This window comes from Microcaecilia unicolor, chromosome 2 (genome assembly GCF_901765095.1).
Source record: "Microcaecilia unicolor chromosome 2, aMicUni1.1, whole genome shotgun sequence".
NCBI lineage: Eukaryota > Metazoa > Chordata > Amphibia > Gymnophiona > Siphonopidae > Microcaecilia > Microcaecilia unicolor.
In genome coordinates this window covers 504,459,915-504,482,126 of record NC_044032.1, presented here as the reverse complement: position 1 = coordinate 504,482,126, position 22,212 = coordinate 504,459,915, and the positions used below count along the sequence as shown (strand labels likewise).

Here is a 22,212-nt window from a genome sequence, read left to right as displayed (position 1 = left end):
TTTTTCCTTTGTGAATGACTGTGGGGTCTTGTGAAATGTTTTGGCATAGTTTGCAGCTGGCCGTGTTACAGGGAAACGTGCCCTTTTCTTTTTCCGTCTGTGTTGGAAGTTTACTTCTGATCAGCTTGTGTTTTAAATTTGGTGGCTGTCGGAAGGCCATCACTGGTGGGGATGGGAATATCTCTTTCAGTAATTCATCTTCCTGGAGTAGTGGCTGTAGGTCTCTTATGATTTTCCTCAGTTTCTCCAGCTCTGGGTTGTATGTCACTACAAGGGGAATTCTGTCTGTGGCTTTTTTTTCTTTGTACTGTAGCAGATTTTCCCTGGGTGTTTTGAGGGAGGAGGCAATATTCTTGGAGATTATTTTGGGGTTGTACCCTTTCTGTTTGAAGGATGCAGTCAGGGTTTCAATAAAAAAGGTATCATCTTATTTTCTTTTCCATGTTTTATTTTGTTTGATTTCTATTGATAACCTTCCAAAGTATACATATTAAGATCTTTAAGTCTGTCCCCATACACTTTATGGGAAGGCCACTGACCATTTTAGTAGCCGTTCTCTGGACCGACTCCATCCTGTTTATATCTTTTTGAAGGTGTGGTCTCCAGAATTGTGCACAGTATTCTAAATGAGGTCTCACCAGAGACTTATACAGGGGTATCACCACCTCCTCCTAGTTTTCACTGTCACCTTTTCTACCTGTTTGGCCACCTTAAGATCATCAGATATGATCACACTCAAGTTCCCCTCCTTTCATGCATAAAAGTTCTTCACCCCCTACAGAGTGTTCATATTGCTTTCTCTCAGGGATAAGCAGCATCTTTCTCAAAGTCTACCTTAATTAACAGTTTACATACTTTTCTTCCTGGCACCTGTCCAACCTTTTTTAAAGCCTGGATAATTCTTTGACAGTACGGCGCTCTCTATACTTTGTGCACTCACTATGTGGAACTCACTTTGTGGCAATCACCTCCTATGTAGCATTCAGTGCAAAAGACCAAATATTCCTGCCCCCTCTTGCTACTGGACTACTATCAGTATTTAATTTTGTTGAGTTTCACTTCTTTACAATTTATAATGGAGCAATAATATTCATACTAAAGTATTTGAAGTCTATTAGTTTATTTTATATTACAAGCTATAATTAATCTATTTATAAGAACAAACAAATTGAATGCACCACAATAAGGACTTTTACTTTAGGTTTAGTGTTCACATTTTAAAAAATATATTTTATCTTCTTCAAGTTCCTTTCTTTATTTTGATTTATTTTTTGCTTACGGCTGGAGAAAAGATTATACATTTATGTGTATACTATACATATAAATGTATAATTTATGTGTAATTATATGCACACAATTATACTACCATATACAACAGTATACATTTATATGTATAACATCCTCTATATAATAATTTCTCAATCTGCGTCCCTGGACAACTGGCTGGCTAGGTTCGTAACTGTATGCAAATGAGCTACTACGTAATCGGCTCGCCTCGTCTTCCTTTTCATTCCCTCTCAGTGTCCTGCCCTTGCGGAAAGAGGAAATTAAGTCAGAGGAGGGCGGGACAGTGAGGGGGAAGGCTGGAGGCGAGCTACGCTGAGCCTGCCACCGCTACGACTTGAGGTAAAATAAACGTTTTTAAGGCAGGGCGGCAGGAAGGAACGGAGGACTGTTGTGAGAGAAGAGGGCGGGCAGGTGAGGGCTGGAGTTGAACTGGATGCTTAGAAGGGGGGCAGGTGGGGGCTGGAGCAAGTCACTGGACATGGAGGGGAGGGGAGAATCGCTGTACATGGAGGGAACGGCAGGGGAGAGAGGAGACATCACTGGACATGGATGGGAGGGGAGGGCAGGGGATAATCGCTGGAAATGGATGGGAGGGGAGGAGAAACAAGAAATCGCTGGACATGGAGGGGAGGGGAGAAAGGAGAAATCGCTGGACGGGGAGGGGAGGGGAGAAAGGAGAAATCGCTGGACGTGGAGGGGAGGGTAGGGGAGAGAGAATTGCTGGATATGGATGGAGAAGGCAGGGAAGAGAGATTTAAAACATAATTGTGATTAGATGATAGCCTTGCAAGGGCCCGTTTCATTTTTCACGAAACAGGCTTTTTTGCTTGTACATATATATTATACATTTATATGTATACAATTATACTACCATACACTAATGGCTAATGGTCCTCAATTGTTAAGTGGCTAACTTGAATAAAGCTACTTAATTTAAAAAAAAAATGTACCATCTGAATTTCTTCAGGGGACAGGTCATCTTCTACTTTACCATCTTCCCATACATCAAAGCTGTTTTGTGCATCCAGCAAATTCTTGTCTGCATAAAACACAGAAAAATATCAGGTCCCTGCATTTTTACTTTTCTTTATTTGTGCAAAACAGGCTTACAAAAAGCTCTGGCCATGGTATTCAACTTTATGTTTTATTTATTTGGAACTATTTACCGTCTTTTTAAAGGAATTCACTCAAGGAGGTGTACAGTAAGAATAAGTCAAACACAATTACAGCTGTAAAAATCTTCAAATGATACGAAGTATGGCACAGTATGCTTACACTACAATGTCAACACAATACACAATAAACTAAACAGTAATAAGAGGAAGAGATACTCAATCAATAAATAATACAGAAATACAAAGGGATCTCTTATAAATAGTAAGCAATCATGGAGAGTATTCAAGGAGGAAAAAGTCTCGAGAAGCTTCTAGATGTGCATTACAACCTGAAGGAGTAGGACTTCATCAGCAGCAGCAAAAAAAACCTCCTTTCTCTTAGAAAAACAGCCCACTTAATAGGTGCAATTAAAAAAACAATACAAAGAACTTCGCTTTGGCTGCTGGGTTTCTTCTCCTCTTTCAAACAATCTATTCGAATTGACTGCGCTCACCGGTGGCCATCATTCTCAATCAAGAGTACATTTTGCTTACAGTAGAGGCAATAACTTGAAAGAGCTTTTATGTCCCTCTGTTCTCCCAGAAGAACATTCCAGCCCACACAGTTTTGAAGGACACAGGAAATGTAATCAGTGTAGGATGTATGACATTATGCTGAAGACGAAAGTGTTTAAAGACCCTTTCACTGGTAGAGAACTTACACTGTTTGTCAACACATCTTGTAGGTCTGACCATGTCATTTATTGCATTATATGCCCTTGTGAGAAGCTTTATGTGGGGCAGACTTCACAGGAACTATATACTAGACTGGTGGAACATAAAAGAATGATCAAGACTCAGAAGAGCGCCTCATCTCTAGCTCTTCATTGTGCCAGGTTTAAACATGAATTCGAAATACTACATTGTTTTGTTCTGCAGCAGATTGGTGCTACTAAAAGATGGGATAGTTGCCAGATCCTCCTACAGAAACAACAGCAGTGGATCATAAGATTGTGGACCTTAATCCTAGATTGGTCAAACTCTAAATTAGAATGGAGCCATTTTTTTTAAGGCACGCTTTCTCAGCTAAGTACAGCATGACCTAATGCTGATGTCCTTACGGTAAGAGCCGGCAATGACAAGTTTTTAAAAACCCATTTTTTTCACTGGTTGCTCCGACAGGAGCGTGTGACGTCATCCTAACCTTTATAGAAGGCCACCATTTTCAGGAAGTTGTCTCTGCAGCCTCCATCGGCTTGTTTGAATGGAATTAAATCAAGCACAGAAGAGTGGAAGAATCGGTATAAAAAGAAATGCCGTTATTGATGATTTATCTCTCTCTTCTACAGATTCTTCTGGCCTGTGATCCTGATTGCCACCGTTGATCACGGTCGGTTCAAATAGATCGTTTGAAAGAAGAGAAGAGACCCGGCAGCCCAAGCTAAGTTCTTTGTATTGGTTTTTTTGATGGCACCTATTAAATGGGCTGTTTTTTAACAGAAAGGAGGTTTTTTGCCAATAAGTCCTGCTCCTGCAGGTTGTAATGCACATCTAGGAGCTTCTCGTTTCCTCCTTGAATATTCTCCATGATTGCTTACTATAAGAGAACTCCTTGTATTTCTATAACACAATACATTTTAATAGACAGCACAGGGTATAAGCAAAGGTGGAACATATAGATAAGAGATAAGAAACAAGAAGAAAATAAGGTTCCAATTTAAAGAAAGTTGCAAATGAGGTCAGAAAGGTGTTCGAATATTATCTTAGCTAGGGTAGGAGAGGATAAACATATGTCCTGCTATAGTATGTGCAGCTAGTGTCAACTTAGTTACTTCTTCCATTGCCTGGTTGAAGAGCCAAGGTTTCACCTGCTTCCTGAAGTACAGACAGTCGTGGGTCAAATGAAGCCTTTCAGGGTGTGGGGGGCTACTCCAGAGAAAGCTCGCTTGCGAGTCTCACATCGTGTGATGTCCTTTGGAGAGAGTGTGGTTCGGGATGCTTCTTGGGAGGACCTTAGTGATCTTGAAGGTGTGTAGAAGGAGATTCTGTTCTTTAATTGCTCTAAGCCATTTCCTTTAAGGTGGCGCATTCTATGAGGCCCCTGCTTGCCTTCTGCACTATCTTTGATAGCCAGGAGTCAAAGGAGCAGGTAGTTGGTTGAAGATCTCCTAGGATTTTGTCAAGGCGCTCCTCTGTTACTGGGTTAAGAGAGTCCCATATGTCTGTGTCATGAGGGGGCCAGTTTGTGCACTCCTGGTTACCTGATTGGAGAGTGGGTGGGACTGGTTTACAAATTGATTTATGGTTTAAATTCAGATAGGCTTACAGACCTACTTGAGAGACTTCTCTAGGAAAAGAATTGTGTTTTCTCCATAAATTGCAGCTGGGCTATCTTGTTTTTAAAAGCATTAGATTAAAGCCAATTTCCGAAGGTTCTTTCCTTTTTTATAGAGCACGAAAATTAGAATGAACTGCCTCTGTCATTGAAAGGGTTATCATCATACCTATCTTTTAAAAAAGGGTTTAAAAACCTATAAATAATGGGTTATTCTGTCTAAAATTACTTTAGCTTTGTTTATACTGTAACTATATTCTACCTATGTGGAAATTCCTCTGATGTATGAGAGCCTCTGTATGTTAAATGTTGTGAATCCTTTTGTGGAATAACGGATGGTATGCAAGACTCGAATAGAATAGAATTATAACTGCCTGTAAAGCCTGGTGGAGACAAATTTGCTGGAGTATGCAGCAAAGTCACTGCAGTTCAGTTTTGACTGGGCAGGCTAGTTCTGATATGGGGGTTACAGTAGGACAATTACAATGCTGAACAGGTGCTTGGTTGAACTGGCAGCCTGTTTAATGCATCGAGAGAAATATATCTTTTTGGATGCTGTTCAGGCTTGGCGGTACTTTGTCATGCAATTCCTACAGTGTAGCCTGTTCTCATCCAGGAGAGATTTATGCTCTTTTCCAGTTTCCATCCTTCCCATTTAAGTGTCCAAAGCTCTAGAGAAAAGCAAGGTGAGTGTTTGTGAGTGGGGCATAACACCTTTTTTAGTGGATAGTCGAAAGCCTCTAGGAAATTCTCAGCAGTCAGCTTTTTCATGTCTCTGATCTCCTTCCAAACTCTGGGAGATGTCATTTGTTTCAGTGGTCACTTAGGGAAAAATTAATTAGAAACTGGTCTGTCCACAGTAGTATTATTTCAATAATAGTATTCTGGTATTCTGGGATGTCAACCCCTTTGTAGAATACCAAGTCTAGTATGCAAGCCTTTTTATGAGTTGGAAAATTGATCATCTGTGTGAATCCTAGTGCTGTCATCATGTTCAGGAGTAATTCAGGGTCATTTGAATAATCAGGTCTAGGAGTTGTTGCATAGATAATGTGTTATTACGAGGTGCTCTGTATACCATGAGAATCCATATTAGTTTCTCCTGAGGATTTCTTTGCAGCTGATCTGGCATTCACCAGTCCTATAGTTCCCAAGGGTGGTCTGAGAGTGGTGGGGATAACTTTGGTATTGCAATGAGGTAAGCTTTTAAGTACTGCTATGTAGGTGTTGCATTACACTAAGCTAAGGGAGAGTTATGTCTCTGATATATTAACTAGATTGTCAGTGGAAGACTGTAAAGGTGAACTTGTATTGACAAAATACTGTCCATACTCATCTATAAGTCAAGAAATTTTGACTTCAAAATGCCATCAGTAAACCACTACTACTACTAACTAGCATTTCTAAAGCGCTACTAGGGTTACGTGGCGCTGTACAATTTAAACATAGAAGGACGGTCCCTGCTCAAAGAGCTTACAATCTAAAAGACAAGAGAATAATCTAAAGATAAGTGAACAATCTAGAGGACGTGTGAACAGTTAATCTGATAGGGTGGATAGATTGGGGCATTCTATCTATCTCGAGCGGTTAGGCGCCGAAGGCAGCATTGAAGAGGTGAGTTTTAAGCAGAGATTTGAAGATGGGTAGGGAGGGGGCATGGCGTATGGGCGAAGGAAGATTGTTCCAGGCATAGGGTGAAGCAAGGCAGAATGAGCGGAGCCTGGAGTTGGCAGTGGTGGAGAAGGGTACTGAGAGAAGGGCTTTGTCCTGTGAGTGGAGGTTATGGGCGGGAACATAGGGGGAGATGAGGGTGGAGAGGTAGTGAGGAGCCGCAGACTGAGTGCACTTGTAGGTAAGGAGGAGGAGCTTGAATTGTATGCGATATCTGATCGGAAGCCAATGAAGTGATTTGAGGAGAGGGGTGTTATGAGTATATCGGTTTTGGCGGAATATAAGACGTGCCGCAGCGTTCTGAACTGATTGAAGGGGGGAGAGATGGCTGAGTGGGAGGCCGGTGAGGAGTAAGTTGCAGTAATCAAGGCGAGAGGTAATGAGAGCGTGGACGAGAGTTCTGGTGGTGTGCTCAGAGAGGAAAGGGCGAACTTTGCTGATGTTGAAGAGGAAGAAGCGACAGGTCTTGGCAGTCTGTTGGATATGCACAGAGAAGGAGAGGGAGGAGTCGAAGATGACTCCGAGGTTGCGGGCAGATGGGACAGGGAGGATGAGGGTGTTATCAACAGAGATAGAGAGTGGAGGAAGAGGAGAAGTGGGTTTGGGAGGAAAGACGAGGAGCTCGGTCTTGGACATGTTCAGCTTCAGGTGGCGGTTGGACATCCATGCCGCGATGTCGGATAAACAGGCCGATACCTTGGCCTGGGTCACCGCAGTGATGTCAGGTGTGGAGAGCTACAGCTGGGTGTCATCAGCATAAAGATGATACTGAAAACCATGAGACGAGATCAGCGAGCCCAGGGAAGAGGTGTAGATTGAGAAGAGAAGGGGTCCAAGGACAGATCCCTGGGGAACTCCAACAGATAGTGGGATGGGAGTGGAGGAAGATCCATGGGAGTGTACCCTGAAGGTGCGGTGGGAGAGATAAGAGGAGAACCAGGAGAGGACAGGGCCTTGGAACCCAAAAGAGGATAGCGTGGCAAGAAGTAAATCATGATTGACAGTGTCAAACGCGGCGGAAAGATCGAGGAGGATGAGGATGGAGTAATGACCTCTGGATTTGGCCAGGAGCAGGTCATTGCAAACTTTAGAGAGTGCTGTTTCTGTCGAGTGCAGAGGGCGAAAACCGGATTGAAGTGGATCGAGGATGTCATGAGAGGAGAGAAAATCAAGGCAGCGGCTGTGAACGGCGCGCTCAAGTAATTTGGAAAGGAAGGGTAAAAGAGAGATGGGGCGGTAGTTGGAGGGGCAGGTAGGGTCAAGTGAAGGTTTTTTGAGGAGAGGTGTGACAACGGCGTGCTTGAAGGTGTCAGGGACAGTTGCAGTGGAGAGAGAGAGGTTGAGGATGCGACAGATGGCGGGGGTGACAGTATGGGAGATAGTGTTGAGTAGGTTGGTGGGGATGGGATCAGAGGAACAGGTGGTGCATTTCGAGGAGGAAAGAAGGCGGGAAGTTTCATCCTCGGTGATCTCAGGAAAGGAGGAGAAGGAGACCTGGGTAGGTTGGTTGAGGGTTAAAGGGTGAAGGGGAGGTGGTGGTTTGGTCGTGAACTCAAGGTTGATCTTTTGCACTTTGTCGCGGAAATAGTCGGCCAGTGATTGAGGAGACAGAGGAGGGGGAGTAGGAGCGGGGGGCACTTTTAGGAGGGAGTTAAGGGTGGTGAAGAGACGACGAGGGTTGGAGCTGAGAGAATTGGTCAATTGGGTGTAATAGTCCTGTTTTGCACGGAATAGGGAGGAGTGGAGGGAGGATAGCATGAATTTGTAGTGGAGGAAGTCTGAAAGGGTACGAGATTTCCTCCAGAGGCACTCAGCGGATTGGGTGCAGGAGCGAAGGTAACGGATGCAAGGAGTCAGCCAGGGCTGGGGATTGGTGCGCTTTGTGGGACGGGAGATGGATGGCGCAAGGGTGTCCAAAGCAGAGGAGAGAGCAGTATTGTAAGCGGAGACCGCTTTGTCGACAGTTACGAAGGACGTGATGGAGGGGAGGAGATTAGAGATAGTAGATGATAGGGTGGAGGGGTCAATAGCCTGGAGGTTCCTGGAGGTGGTGGTTAAAGTTGGATGGGGTGGAGGGGGGGGGGGGGGGGTGACGAAGTGTGAATGTGATCAGGTGATGGTCGGAGAGAGGAAGAGCTGAGACGTGGAAATTGGAGGGTGAGCCGGAGGAGGAGAGGACGAGGTCAAGACAATGTCCGTCACGGTGAGTAGGGGTGGTGGAGCACAGCTGGAGGTTGAAGGAGGATGTTAGGGTGAGGAACTTAGAAGTATGGGGGTCGGATAGGTCATCAGCATGTACGTTAAAGTCTCCGAGAATGAGGGACGGAGATGAGGGGTCAAGAAAGACAGAGAGCCAAGCATCAAAGTCAGTAAGGAAGGAAGGGAAGAATTTATCCGGGGGGGGGGGGGGGGGGGGCGGTAAATGACTGCCACTCTGAGTGGTAGCGGGTAGAATAGCCGGATGGAATGGGCTTCAAAGGATGGGAAGCAGTGAGACTGCGGTAGGTGGAGGGGTTGGAAACTACAGGAGGGTGATAGTAGTAGCCCAACGCCTCCGCCGCGGCCGATTGGGCGGGGTGTGTGGGAGAAGAGATAGCCTTCATGGCAGAGGGCTGCAACTGAGGCAGAGTCTTCCGGGGAGATCCAGGTTTCGGTTAGGGCGAGCAGTTGAAGGGAGCGAGAGATAAAGAGATCGTGGGTGAGAGGTAGTTTGTTGCAGACTGAGTGGGCATTCCACAAGGCGCATGAGAAGGGGAGGGAGGAGGGGGGAAGGAGGGGAATAGAGACGAGATTGGAGACATCCCAGGATCGTTCACAAGGATAGGATGGGGACAGGTGGGGGGGACATGGATTAGGGTTAATGTCTCCTGCGGATAGCAGGAGGAGGAGCAGGAGAGTGTGGAGGAGGGTGGGGGAGGTCGGGCGACGAAGGCGACGAAGACGGGGTGTACTTAGGAGGAAAGGGGATGGGTTAATGGCAGGAAGGAAGTGCCGAAGGTTGAGAGCCAGGAAGGAGGAGGGGGACAAGAGGGATGGTGAGGTGAGGGTATTGCGGTGGCGGGCAGGGTGGGAGGGCAGCGGGTAGTTCTAATGGTAGACAGTGGGAGTGGGGGGGAAAGAAGATTAGGAAGGGACAGGGCAAGGAAGAGAACATGGACAGGGGCCATAGGTAGTGACTGAGGTGTAACAGGTGACTATATAGTGACTGAGGTGTTAAGCAGTTAACAGGTGTTAAAGGGTGAGAATGTAATGACTGAAGTATTAACCAGGGTAGTTTCATCTATGGGTCACTCATTTCGCTTGACCGGTAGCTGATTATAGCACCGTGTTGATACATAGATTTCCCTGAGTCCCTGAAGCAGATTGTGAAACACTGCATGTGTTTACTGAGCCTTAATATACCGCTTACATTAACTGGCAGACCTAAGTGGTGTACAATAAAAATATGAAAAGGAACTACAATATAAAATAGGAAACATACACAATATTCATTCCATAAGAACCAGATAGAAATTTCACAGTTGTACTATAAAAGTGTAACAAAACAAAAGGTAAACAGGTAAGGGCAAAACGTCAGACAAAGGGGCAGAGTGCTCTTTATAAAAGATAAGTTATTTGAACTGTTATATTTAATGTGAAGATAGTTTAACCCAGGGGTTTTCAACCCAGTCCTTGAGTCATACCCAACCAGTTCGCATGTGCCCCGAGGACCGGGTTGAAAACCTGTGGTTTTATCGTTGCACTTATTCTAGAGATGCATGCTTTGTGGAAGTTTTTATGCCTATGATTTAGTTTCATTAACAGGTAGTTCACCTGGGTGTTATGAGGCTTTGCCTCCATTTTCATTAACAAAATATGGTGAAGTTTTTTGTAAGACTCTGGGTCATTATCATTATTGCCATAGCACTCTTGCTATTCCTAGCCTCATGCAATTAGGGTGAACTGACTGACTGTGCAAAAACTACTTGAGAGGATACCACCAGTACTGTATGTCCCTGGTGTGGGAAGAACTCTTAATTCAGGGTGAGCTTGAACAGGGTTCAAATTAAAGAGAAGAGGTTTGGAGACTGGGGAGTGATAAAAATAAATAGTATTGATGGTTTAAAATTTTCTAAACATTCTGGCTGGTTGAAAGTTTGTTCTGAGCATGTACACAAAGGAGGGCATGCCTGCAGGGGAGTGTGTATAATTATCATGTGACCTGGACACAGCTACAGCTAAAAGCCATCTGACTGGCTGATGGCTCAAGCAGTAGGTTCAAAGAGGAAATTCAGCTGAGATGGTGTTGAAAGAGTTGGTGATTGAAATTGCTTTTTCTTTTTTTTTTTTTTCTGGATAAAAAGGATACAGGAATGTGTGTGGGAGCTAAGAAATACTAAATGCTGAATAAAAACACTCTCCTTGGATAGGAAATGTTTGTGATTTGTGAAAATACATTTTTCTTTAGTGAACTTGCCAAAACTTGGAGTGAGAGACTTATCAGCGAGGAATAATATATAATCCTCATATAATGAAATCCAATGATTTAGCTGTTTCCTTCTGGCTTTAAATCTGCTTTGACCCCGCTGAAATCTGTGACTCTGTGGGCTATGTCTAGGGGGGGGGGGGGGGGGTATGTGAAAAGCAGGAGAAATGCGGGAGAGGAGGAAGAGAGAGAGGGAGCAAATATTGGACCTGGAAGTGGAAAGAGGAGAGGAAGCAATGTGGCACCCAGCTTCAACCTATACACAGGTCACAGCATATCAAGTCTTTTAACAGGGAAGGGTGGTAGGGAGGAAGGGAAGAGAGATAATGGACCTGATGAAAGAAGAGATGGAGGGAGAGAAGGAAGAGAAAGGGAGAAATGCTGGATCTGGGGACTGGGAGGGAGATTATCAGTTCTTTAGGGAAGGGAAGTGGGGATGGCATTTGATATACCACCTTTCTGTGGTTACAATCAAAGCGATTTACGTATTATATGCAGGTATTTATTTTGTACCTGGGGCAACAGAGTTTAAATGGTATCTAGTATTTTAACTTGGGATTACTTTTGTTAAACTGTTACATCCTAGATGGTTTGTGTTCTAGAGTCTTGCTGTAAACCCGCTGTGAACTATGTAAATGATATTAGCACGCTATAAGTGAACTGTGTGTGTGTGTGTGTGTGACAAGAATATGCAAAACTTTTTTTTTCCCTGAAGGGGGTAAGAGGCAATACTAGCCTTGACAAATAGAATATGGGCTTCAGTCACGATCACATGTCAAGAAAACTACTTAACTTAAATTTGGCTTCCTGCTCGTATCACAACTAGTCTTTCAATTCATCATTCATGACTCTCTTATACCAACCTCCCTTTTCATATTCTTTTCTGTTTCTGCTGCCTGAGTGGTACATTATTTCCATGAACCACATCCATTATTTTATTGGTTGCAGACTTCTTGAATAACAGTGGGGGGAAAAGATGCCCCATGGAGATCAAAGTCTGGCTTTAACATAAGGACAGAGGACTTCTGAGCCTTACAGCAAGGGGCAGCCCTGTAGCTTTACTACTGCTGGGAAACAGACAATTTACATGAGTAAAATCTCCACCCCCCCACCCCCCCCAAACAAAGTGGTTCTATTTTTCCACTCTGCTGAAGTGTCGAGTGCTGCATCCTTTTTAACATCACATTTTGGTCATATGTACTAAGCAAAGTAACTTCTTGTCAACACACTCAATCTGCTTTTATCAGTATTGCTACTCAAAAAACATACATACAACAAATAAAAGACAACTGAATTCTAACCAGAATTTTCTTCAGCAATTGTTACTTCTTCTTCAGATACTTCTACAGGATTCTGTAAAACCTCTGGAGAGGAAGATATTGTAGATTTGCTTTTTTGCTCAGGTTCAAGTCGTGACCTAGAAATGCAAACAATACTGATATTCAAAGATCTCCAAAGAAAAACAAAAACAAATTGCTTCAAAATATTCTAATATTTCCAGTTACAAACATAAAATAAGCTTTAGCTTGATTCAAAAAGTTAGTTGGGGTATAAGACATTGTTTAATTTATAGTCATAGCCTCAAGTTTCCTGAGAAGTAGCTTAATAGTTAGTACCGTGACCTGAGAACAGGGTTTGAATCCCACTGCAGTTTCTTGCGACCCTGGGCAAGTCACTTAACCCTCCATTGCCCCAGGTACAAAACTTAGATTGTGAGCCCACTAGGGACAGAGAAAGTACCTGTATATAATATGTAAACCACTTTGGTTGTACCACAGAAAAGCAGTATATCAAATGCAATACCCTTTACCCAAATTTCCTGAAACAGCTGAAAGATAAACCGTGCAGCAAAGTTTCAGAACTTCTGTGGCATATCTGTATATTAAAACAAATATTTAAAAATAATGATGTTGTAAAACCTCTCTTATATACCAGAGTCAAATAAAAAAAAAAAAGCAAAAGCAAAACAAAAACCACAACTAAGTGCCCGATATTCAGAGTATTTATGCTCCTAATTTTCGGGGGGGGGGGGGGGGGGGGGGAGAGGATGGGACTTGATATACCTCCTTTCTGTGGTTACAACAGGTAAATAAATAGATATAAAACAAAACACAGAAAAGAAAATAAGATGATACCTTTTTTATTAGACTAACTTAATACATTTTTTGATTACCTTTCGAAGTTAGCCCTTCTTCAGATCAGAAATATTGACAAATATCAGAATATATAAGTGAAACACAAAAGCATTCTAATGGCAGTCTCACAGGAAGAGGGTGGGGTGAGTTAGGTGAGAAACAAAGACAGCTTAGTGGGTGTGAGAGACAGGGAGAGATGGATAGCTGATAAGAGTGACAAAGCAGTATAATTTTATGATTTATAGTGGGATAGAAATCCCAGATCATTGTTAAGTCCTGTCTGGTGGGTGTCAAAATATTTCATTATTTTGACTTCAAAGGTCTTATGTTCCTGGATTGTCTTAAAAGTTTCTTTTTAGCATTATCCCCGGCAGGCCTGAGACCCTCAAATGGATTGATTAGGGGACAGACGGGCCACAAGAAGTGTGGTTCATGTAACATGTAGACTTTTAAAGATCCACAATCACAATGTGAGTATACATTGAGATCAATGACATCATGCAGTTCGGACTTTGTGGTGTATGGTGTCCAATGCCCATGTAAGAAGTTATATGTGGGGCAGACAACTAGGAGGCTGACAACGAGGCTTATAGAACACAAGAGCAATATTCATATCAGGAAGTTGACAGCACCCTTGGCGGCACACTGTATCACAGAAAAGCACAACTTTGAAGAGCTCCGTTGTGTTGTGTTACAACAGATAAAATTTAATACTAGAGGTGGTGATAGGAAACGAGTACTAGCTCAGCAAGAGCAGAGATGGATATTTTGTTTACAAACTGTTCAACCACATGGATTAAACACAAGGATTGAATGGGTTCATTTTTTCTGAATTAAAGAGGAGGAGCCCACTGAAGCAAGATGATGTCATTTGGGCACGTATAAATAATTGGACAGAAAGTCAGTAGTTACTTCAGGAGAGGAGACCAGACTGCAGGAAAGTGAGGATTGTGAATTGTGTGGAGATATACTATATGGAGTAAGAGTGTTAAATAACGCTGCCATTTTTTTTGTAGAGTCAAGATCCCCACGGACTCTGAGGCAGGACGTAAACCGAAACCTTGGCCAAAGTCGGCTGTGGAGAGAAAGGACGAAGGGCAGCATTCCGAGCACAGCAACTGTAAAAGATAAGTGCTGTTTATTTAAATACGGAAGTCAAAATAAGAGAGACTTTAAAATAAATAGAGGTTTTTTCGCCAATGATGACAGAAAGAACTCCAGGTATTTAAAAGCTGTATAGCTGAATTCAGGAGTCTGTTGAGGCGTTTTCCTCGTATATTCTACATGTATGCACAAGGGATTTGTAACAGAGAGCTGGTAGCAGGATGCACAGGATCCCCCATGCAAATTTTGCTACCTGTGCCCAGCTTGTTTGCTTGTTTTTCCAAAAAATAAAAATATTGTCTGCATCAAACATAAATAACAGTCCAGTTCATTAACAGGCTTCAAAGTAGAAAGTGACATGGGGACAAAGTTTGTCCCCGTCCTCATGGGCTCTGTCCCCATCACCATGGGTCTCCATCCCCATGTCATTCTCTACTGTGCAGCTCAAGGCTCAGCATATCTCATGGAACTGTTAACAGAATGCAACTTCTTTCCTCACCAAATCCCATAGTGGAGCCCTCTGACACATGTTGGCTGGTGTTTACAATGAGAAAATCACCCATAGGACCACTGATTGCCTAAAGGCAGATGTTGCAGGATAAGTGTGAGACTGCCCTTTGTGTTTGCCCATGAAGAAAAATTTAAAAGAAAAAAGCAAAAAAGGCAAAAATACTGTGTTCAGGATGTCAGCATGGCTCTTAGACTGAAAACAGTAGCAAAAATGGGCAAGATGATTGAACAACTTAGCAGATGCTTTTACTGTGGTTTTAGTGCACATTTTTAAAGAGAAAAATATCCAATATAATGTAACAAGCTTTTCAAACATTTAGAAAGATTATCAACTGCCATTTACATTAACCTTATACATTACTACTACTAATAGCATTTATATAGCGCTACCAGACGCACGCAGCGTTGAACACTTGACATAGAGAGACAGTCCCTGCTCAAAGAGCTTACATTCAAGTTTAACACCTGATGAACTTGTATATCATTAGCTTATGCAATGGGTGTTCTCAATTTTTTCATGCACTAGCCTACAGCCTAGTATTATGTGGGCTAAACATTTGCACACATTTTTACTGACATTTTAAGGCAATATTCTGGGAGCACTTTCTTATGCTAATATACGAAGGCAGAAGAGAACAAAAGTTATTAATCTCCACACATCCTTTAGGTGAATCTGCTCTTCAAAAAAGCCCCTGGATTTATAAAAACTTATACAGGCACAGTTCCTCTACAAACCCTAACTTGTCAAAGAGACTGGATAAAAGTTTAAAACTACATTGGTCTAGCATAGAACTTATCATATATATAGTACATTGTAACATGAATGAAAAACAACCAGGATTTTCAGTTGGTCTAATGCCTAAGAAGTACTCACAATCTTTTCTTGTCTACTACTCGCTTAACTCGGATGGCCCGTTGTTCAGAGTATAGCCTGCATACTCCTACAAAACAAATCCATGAGAAAAAATAATATATGTAAAGTCCATCTCTTATATACAAGATAAACAGATAAAATACTGTTACACTTCAACAAATGATCATCTATCATTTGATGACTTTTAATTTGTGCTACTGGTTATTACAAAATTGGACAACTGCAAATTGCTGTACCTAGGGCTAACAAAGGCATTGTTACATGCATTGCTGATGGTACAAAATGCGGCTGCTTGGTTACTATTAAGAGTGCCACATTTATGAACACATTACTCTGCACTTGGCTGGATTGAATTAGCTTCCAGTAGCTTGATTGGTGAAATTTAAAATCCCAACCTTGATTCACTGGACCCTGTGTGAGGATGCTCCTCATTATATACACTCACTATTAAAAATCTATAAGCCACATGATGTTTACAATTAAGAGGGTTCTTGAAAACTAGATATCCTTTCTCTTGGCAATGTCATCTTGCTGAAACGTGCGCATGTACTTTTTCAGTGACTGGCCTGTTGAAGTGGAATGCATTACTGCAGAGGCTGAGACATACTATGAGCATTACTGAATTTAAAAAGCAGTTGAAAACATGTTTTGTTTTCAGCAAGCATTTTAGCACTTTAAGAACTTTTATTATAGGATAAATATTGGTACTTAATGAATGTGTCAATTTAAGACCAACACAGAGGATGGAATGCATTATTAGTATAGTATGCTAGTTTATTTATATTTATGTCCAGGTTTCATATTAATCAGTTTTTGTATTTTGTTTCCAATTTTATATTTATCTTCATTTTACAAGCCCTATTCACATCTAATACATAAATAAACCTGCACTTAAATGCTTAAACATCTAAGTCCCCCATTTTACAAAACCGGGGTGTGAACGTATCAAACCTAAGTACATGCACGTAGCAAGAGGGCATGGTCTGGGCACATCTTGGGCAGGACAAGGCCATGGCAAGTTCATAGACATTTATACCCCATCTCAGAAGGGGACTAAACGTCTATGACCTAAAACATCAATCTTGAGAATTAACACCTGCCACCAAGCATTTTAAGGATTTAGTAGACAACTAATACTGAGCAGCACTCAACTGGAGGGATTGTGAGGAGGGCACAGGATTAGCCATTTATCTCCCAGTGGTTTTTGTCTCCCCCCCCCCCCCCCCAAATGGCAAGATTTAGTAAACAGCTAATACTGAGCATCACTCCACTGGAAGTAATGGGAGGGGGGCAGGGGAATGCCTATTTATCTCCCAGTGGTTCCCCCCTCCCCCCAAATGCCAAATTGACAAGAAAAATTAGTCAGGATAATAACCATTTATGTTTCTAAGGTTGAAAAAGATAACCAGTATGTGCTGGTATATAGTTTTCTAAAATGGTAGTTTATGCTGCACACACCCGTTGCTTAAATGTCCACTTCTGTATTTTAGTACAGGCTGTACATCGGCAGATTCTGTTCTAAAATACTGGTGAAACTTGAAATGCACTCATCTGAATGTCTGAAGTCCTACTTCTATGTCCTATCTAAAATGGGGCCGATTATGTACCTGCCCAGAACAGTGATGGTGAGGCTATAAATTTTATAATAATTGTGTATTATTTATATATTTGAAGTCACTCATACTCTACCAAAAAGTCAAAACATTTAATAGTTAGGATACTGGAAAAGATGTGTAGCCTACTGCTATTTTTTGTTCTTCAACACATCTTTGCTTTTGAGCATTTGTTCATGGTTTAATTTAAACCTCTACACAAGCTCAAATTAGTCATGGGGTATATTCTAAGAAAAATAAATTTGCCCTTTATGCCCCTTCTTGACTCTATATTATTAGTGAGACTGGCCAAGCCAGATGACCCATTTCCTAACAAATGCTAGCAATTCACAATTTGCCAAACCTGATCATAATCTTTTAAAGAATATGTTTTCCTTAAATAAATTTAGTCAATTTAACACAGTTTTATAAAATTCCAGCTGCAAATTGAAGGAGAATTTAAGATTCCATGATTCACCTTTCTTCAGATTTCATGTGAATTCATGCAATTCTCTATCACCAACCCTAATATATCACATCATTCCAATAAATGACGCTCACAACTGGAAGAGCCTAGTCATAACCCTCACAACAAAACCAACAACAATAATACAAAGCTAAACCTGAACAATAATCAACAAGATCACAATCCCAAAACTGACAGACCACACAGAGAACTACAAACAATTAAACACCAACATCAAATATGATAAACATGTCCAGATATCCATAGTATATATAAATGTGATATCGGCAGTTAACGAGACAGCATTATTCAGAGACTGGATAGAAATGGAACAGCTAGGATTACTGCTCATAACAGAAACATGGCTACACCTCGAAGATGACCCAGCACTGAATTACCTCTGCCCATGGGATACAAAACAAAACACATTAGCAGAACTAAAAAGAAGGGAGGCAGAGTTGCAATAATAAACAAATCCTTCTTCAAAGTAGAATCTGTAGCTAAAGACATATCCTCAGCAATTGAAATTCTGGCATGCAAAATCACCGACACAACACTAGCTGATCAATTATGTATTATAGTGTTTTATTACCCAACCAGGAAATTGATCAAACTCTCAAGAAGATTTCATGGATTTTGTATCAAACATCTGTACAATCCAACCAAATGTCCTACTACTAGGAGATATCAATCTGCACCTAGAAAAACAAAACACCAACACCAGAACTCTAATGAACTTCATAAACCAATATAACTTCAAAACACAAGGCACCTCAACTCACACAAAAGGCCACATATTAGACATACTAGCGCACAGATTCTCAGCAAACAACAATGACATATTAGAAAACCACATATGGGAAGAGGTACTATCGTCAGACCACGGCAAGCTCACATTTACACTACAATGGAAAGAAAATGGAAAGAACAGAGAACCAAGAACACCACACACACACAACTACAGGGAAGGTGGACAATCAAACCTTAAGGACAATAGTGATAAATGAACATAGCAACATACCATACAAGACATCCACCATGAGAAACTGGAATGAAACAAGCGAAAACATACTAAACAAAATAGCCCCAGTTAAAACAAAAACAAGAAATAAAAAACAACTGCGTCCCTGGTTTAATGGAAAACCTATGTAGGAAGCTTGAAAGAACATGGGCCAAAAACAAAACAGCCATAAACAAAACCATATGGAGAAAAGCCTTAAGATACACACAACATAAAGAAAGCTAAATCTGAATATTACAGCATATATGCCAACCCAGAGCAAACACGAAAAAAATATTTGAACTCATGAACAACCTACTGAAAACCCAAGATGTACTCGCATCACCTGAAACCTACTGTAGATAAGCTCGCACAACATTTTGAACACAAAATAGCAAAGACAAGATCAAACCCAAAGAAACCACAAACATGCATCTTAGACTTTTTACAAGAATGCGAAACAAATGATGCCTACACCACGGCAGGCAGAATATGGTCCTCCATCAAATCACCTAATTTAAACACACTTATTTATTATTTATTTATTTAGCTGCATTTGTATCCCACATTTTCCCACCTATTTGAAGGCTCACTTAGACATTACTGACAAAATACGCACACTGCCTGCTAGACAACTGCCCTAATATTATATGATGACAGGCCCACCGGAATAGTTCAGGGAATGCTTCACAATGTATACGTTTTATAAAAAACAATACCAACAGACAAAGGTGACATTGTACTCACCCCAATCTCTAAAAACACAACCAGCAAGATCAGCGACATAACAAACTACAGACTGGTACCTTCAATACCATTATTGACCAACACGATGGAGGGTCTGGTAGTACAGCAGCTAATGGAATACCTGACAATTCTCAATCCTTCACAACTCCCAATCAGGTTTCAGACCACAAAACAGCACTGAGACAGTCATAACAACACTGATAACGCAATTCAGAAGCTTAATATGCCAAGAACAGAATATATTATTGCTACAATTCGATACGTCAAGCTCGTTCAACCTAGTAGACCACACAACACTAATGACCCTACTCGACAACATGGGAATATGCAGTGCAGTGGCAGCATGGTTCAATGAATTCCTAAGAACCAGATTCTAAATTGTAAAGACGTCAAACCAGACATCAGCTTCTTGGACCCCAGAATGCGGGGTACCACAGGGATCTCCAGTATCACCAATACTGTTCAATGTAATGATGGCACCACTCAGCAAAAAACTGGAGACAATGGGCATCAACACTTTCATATACGCAGATATCACATCACCATCTACACACCATTTAACAATAGCATCACAGAAATACTGAACAAAGTCAAAACAGGCCTGGACCTTATGGAAAATGGGCAATAACATTCAAACTCAAACTAAACAGAGGAAAAAAAAAAACAAATGCCTGGTTCTATCTAGCCTGCACAACCCCACAGATCACTGGAATTTCACAATCAATAAACATACCAAATCGAACCAACTGAAAATACTGGGAATTATTCTAGATAAACATCTATCACTGGACAATCAAATATCAGCAGTAACATCAAAATGCTTCATACGGAAATTGAGAAGGATAACAGACTATTTTCCCCAATCATTCCGGATACTGGTACAATCGACGATACTATCAGTTAGACTACTGTAATGTAGCATATGTAGGGTGTAAAGAAAACACATTAAAATAATTACAAACTGTCCAAAACACAGCAGCAAGACTGATATTCAAAAAGTTAAAATACAAGAGTTACCCCACTACTCGAAACACTACACTGGCTGCCAATCAAAGCAAGACTACTCTTCAAAGCTAGCACCCTCGTTTTCAAGATACTATGACATCTGTATACATGAAAGCCAACACATTGAGCCTGCAAAATAGGTGGGATAATGTGGGATACAAATGCATCAAATAAATAAAGAAAGATATGATAGAACTATCACCAAGAAATGTAAGCAGGATTCAGCTACCTGGGATCCAAATGGTGGAAATACCAAAAGCCACAAGAAGCATCTCTATCTAACTCCAGTTCAGAAAAGAAATGAAAACATACCTCTTCATAAAATTCTATAGCTAACCACGTAAGCTACAAATGACCTGTTTAAGTCACAACTGTAAAACACTACTGTAAACTGTAAGCCACTTTGAACCAAAACTTATAAACAATATCAATCCTTCTGCAGAAGATTATGTTTTGTATGCATCAGATATTTAACTTTATTTAGCTACAATATAAATACAATACATGCCTTAGAATTATTCATTCATCATAACTTGTGACTCTGGGCAAGTCACTTAACCCTCCATTGCCTGCTGCATTGAGCCTGCCATGAGTGGGAAAGCGTGGGGTAGAAATGTAACAAAATAACTCATTCACCCCACAATAACATACTTCACACTCTTCATTCATTTTCACAATATCATAACCTGTGCTTCCTTATTTTTTGAAAGAATGCTTACAGCTTAAGGGAGTGTTTGAATAAACAAACTTTGATAACAGATATTGTGAGCTGATGAAATTGCAAAATCACCTTGTATTAGTTATCGGAATTAAGTAATGATAGTCCCATGGAGCGCAGGTTATGATATTGTGAAAATGAATGAAGAGTGTGAAGTATGTTATTGTGGGGTAAATGAGTTATGATGAGTGAATGATTCTAAGGCACATATTGTATTTATATTGTAGCTAAATAAAGTTAAATATCTGATACATACAAAACAAAATTTTCTGGAGAATGATTGATATTGTGATAAAGTCACATCCAGGATAGTTGGGTTAAGGCAGTGTCAGTTTGAAATACAAGTCCCAGAAGGCATTGCAGGCAAGGAGCCAGGGGGTGAGATGAAGAACCCGGACTGGACTCCTAGCTGCAATAGGGGAAGATATAGGTGTAAGCTGGCAGGACGTGTAGATTGGCTGCCACTAGGGGGAAAGAGTTAGGAAACCCTGTGTGCAGGAGCTCATCATTAGTCTAATGCTTAACTCAGCTGGTATGGTTGTGGTGGAAGGTAATGGAAGGAGCATGATTGGTTGTGAGAGCAGAAGCCAGGGATTGATTAGGCAGGTGGGAAGGAGTTTCAGGAGAGAGAAGCAGAAAGAGAGAAGCAGTTGCAGGCTGAAAAACCTTGGGTGTGAGGAAGTCCCAAAAGTATTTGCAGGCTGAAAATCCTTGGGTAAGGGAGGTCCCTAAAGTACTGAATTTACCAGTGAAGTTAATGCAGGGTGAAATCCCTTGGGTATGAGTCGTCCCTAAAGTAGTGAACTCTCCTGAAGGTAAAGAGAGTAGAAGGTAGAAACTGCTGCTTTGTGATTTAACTGTGATGATGAATTGAAAGAACTGCTTCTATTTGGAATTGAACTATTGTTTACTGTACACTGGATAAAGAGCCCAGACTGGAGCTGACTGTGAGCCTGTATTTAATCCAGGTATGCGCTGATAGCCTATTGCTTAAAGGGAACTATTTGCCACACACTTTCAGGTGGCTTATATGGTGCTTAAGATTGAAGGTGAATGCTGCTGTTGGAACTATGTATCAGGTCTACTAGAAACCTGCATGTAATAAAGTCTTTAAGATTGAAGTTGCGGGTGGACATTTATTTCTTGACTGTACCAGGAGCCTGTGGCTGGAGGAGATTGTTCTATCCTTGGCTGCACTTAGAGGTACCT

The 22,212-nt window shown here is 41.4% G+C and overlaps 1 protein-coding gene across 1 annotated transcript in view; it reads right to left on the bottom strand.

The window, feature by feature from the left end:
* Positions 1–22,212, bottom strand: part of STX18 (syntaxin 18) — a 157,030-nt gene that overhangs the window by 50,363 nt on the left and 84,455 nt on the right. The window contains exons 5-7 of the mRNA XM_030191179.1: positions 15,476–15,542; positions 12,154–12,269; positions 2,238–2,326 (exon numbers count right to left, since the gene is read on the bottom strand). Of these exons, the coding sequence (XP_030047039.1) occupies positions 2,238–2,326; positions 12,154–12,269; positions 15,476–15,542 (272 nt within the window). The remainder of the gene's footprint in view (positions 1–2,237; positions 2,327–12,153; positions 12,270–15,475; positions 15,543–22,212) is intronic.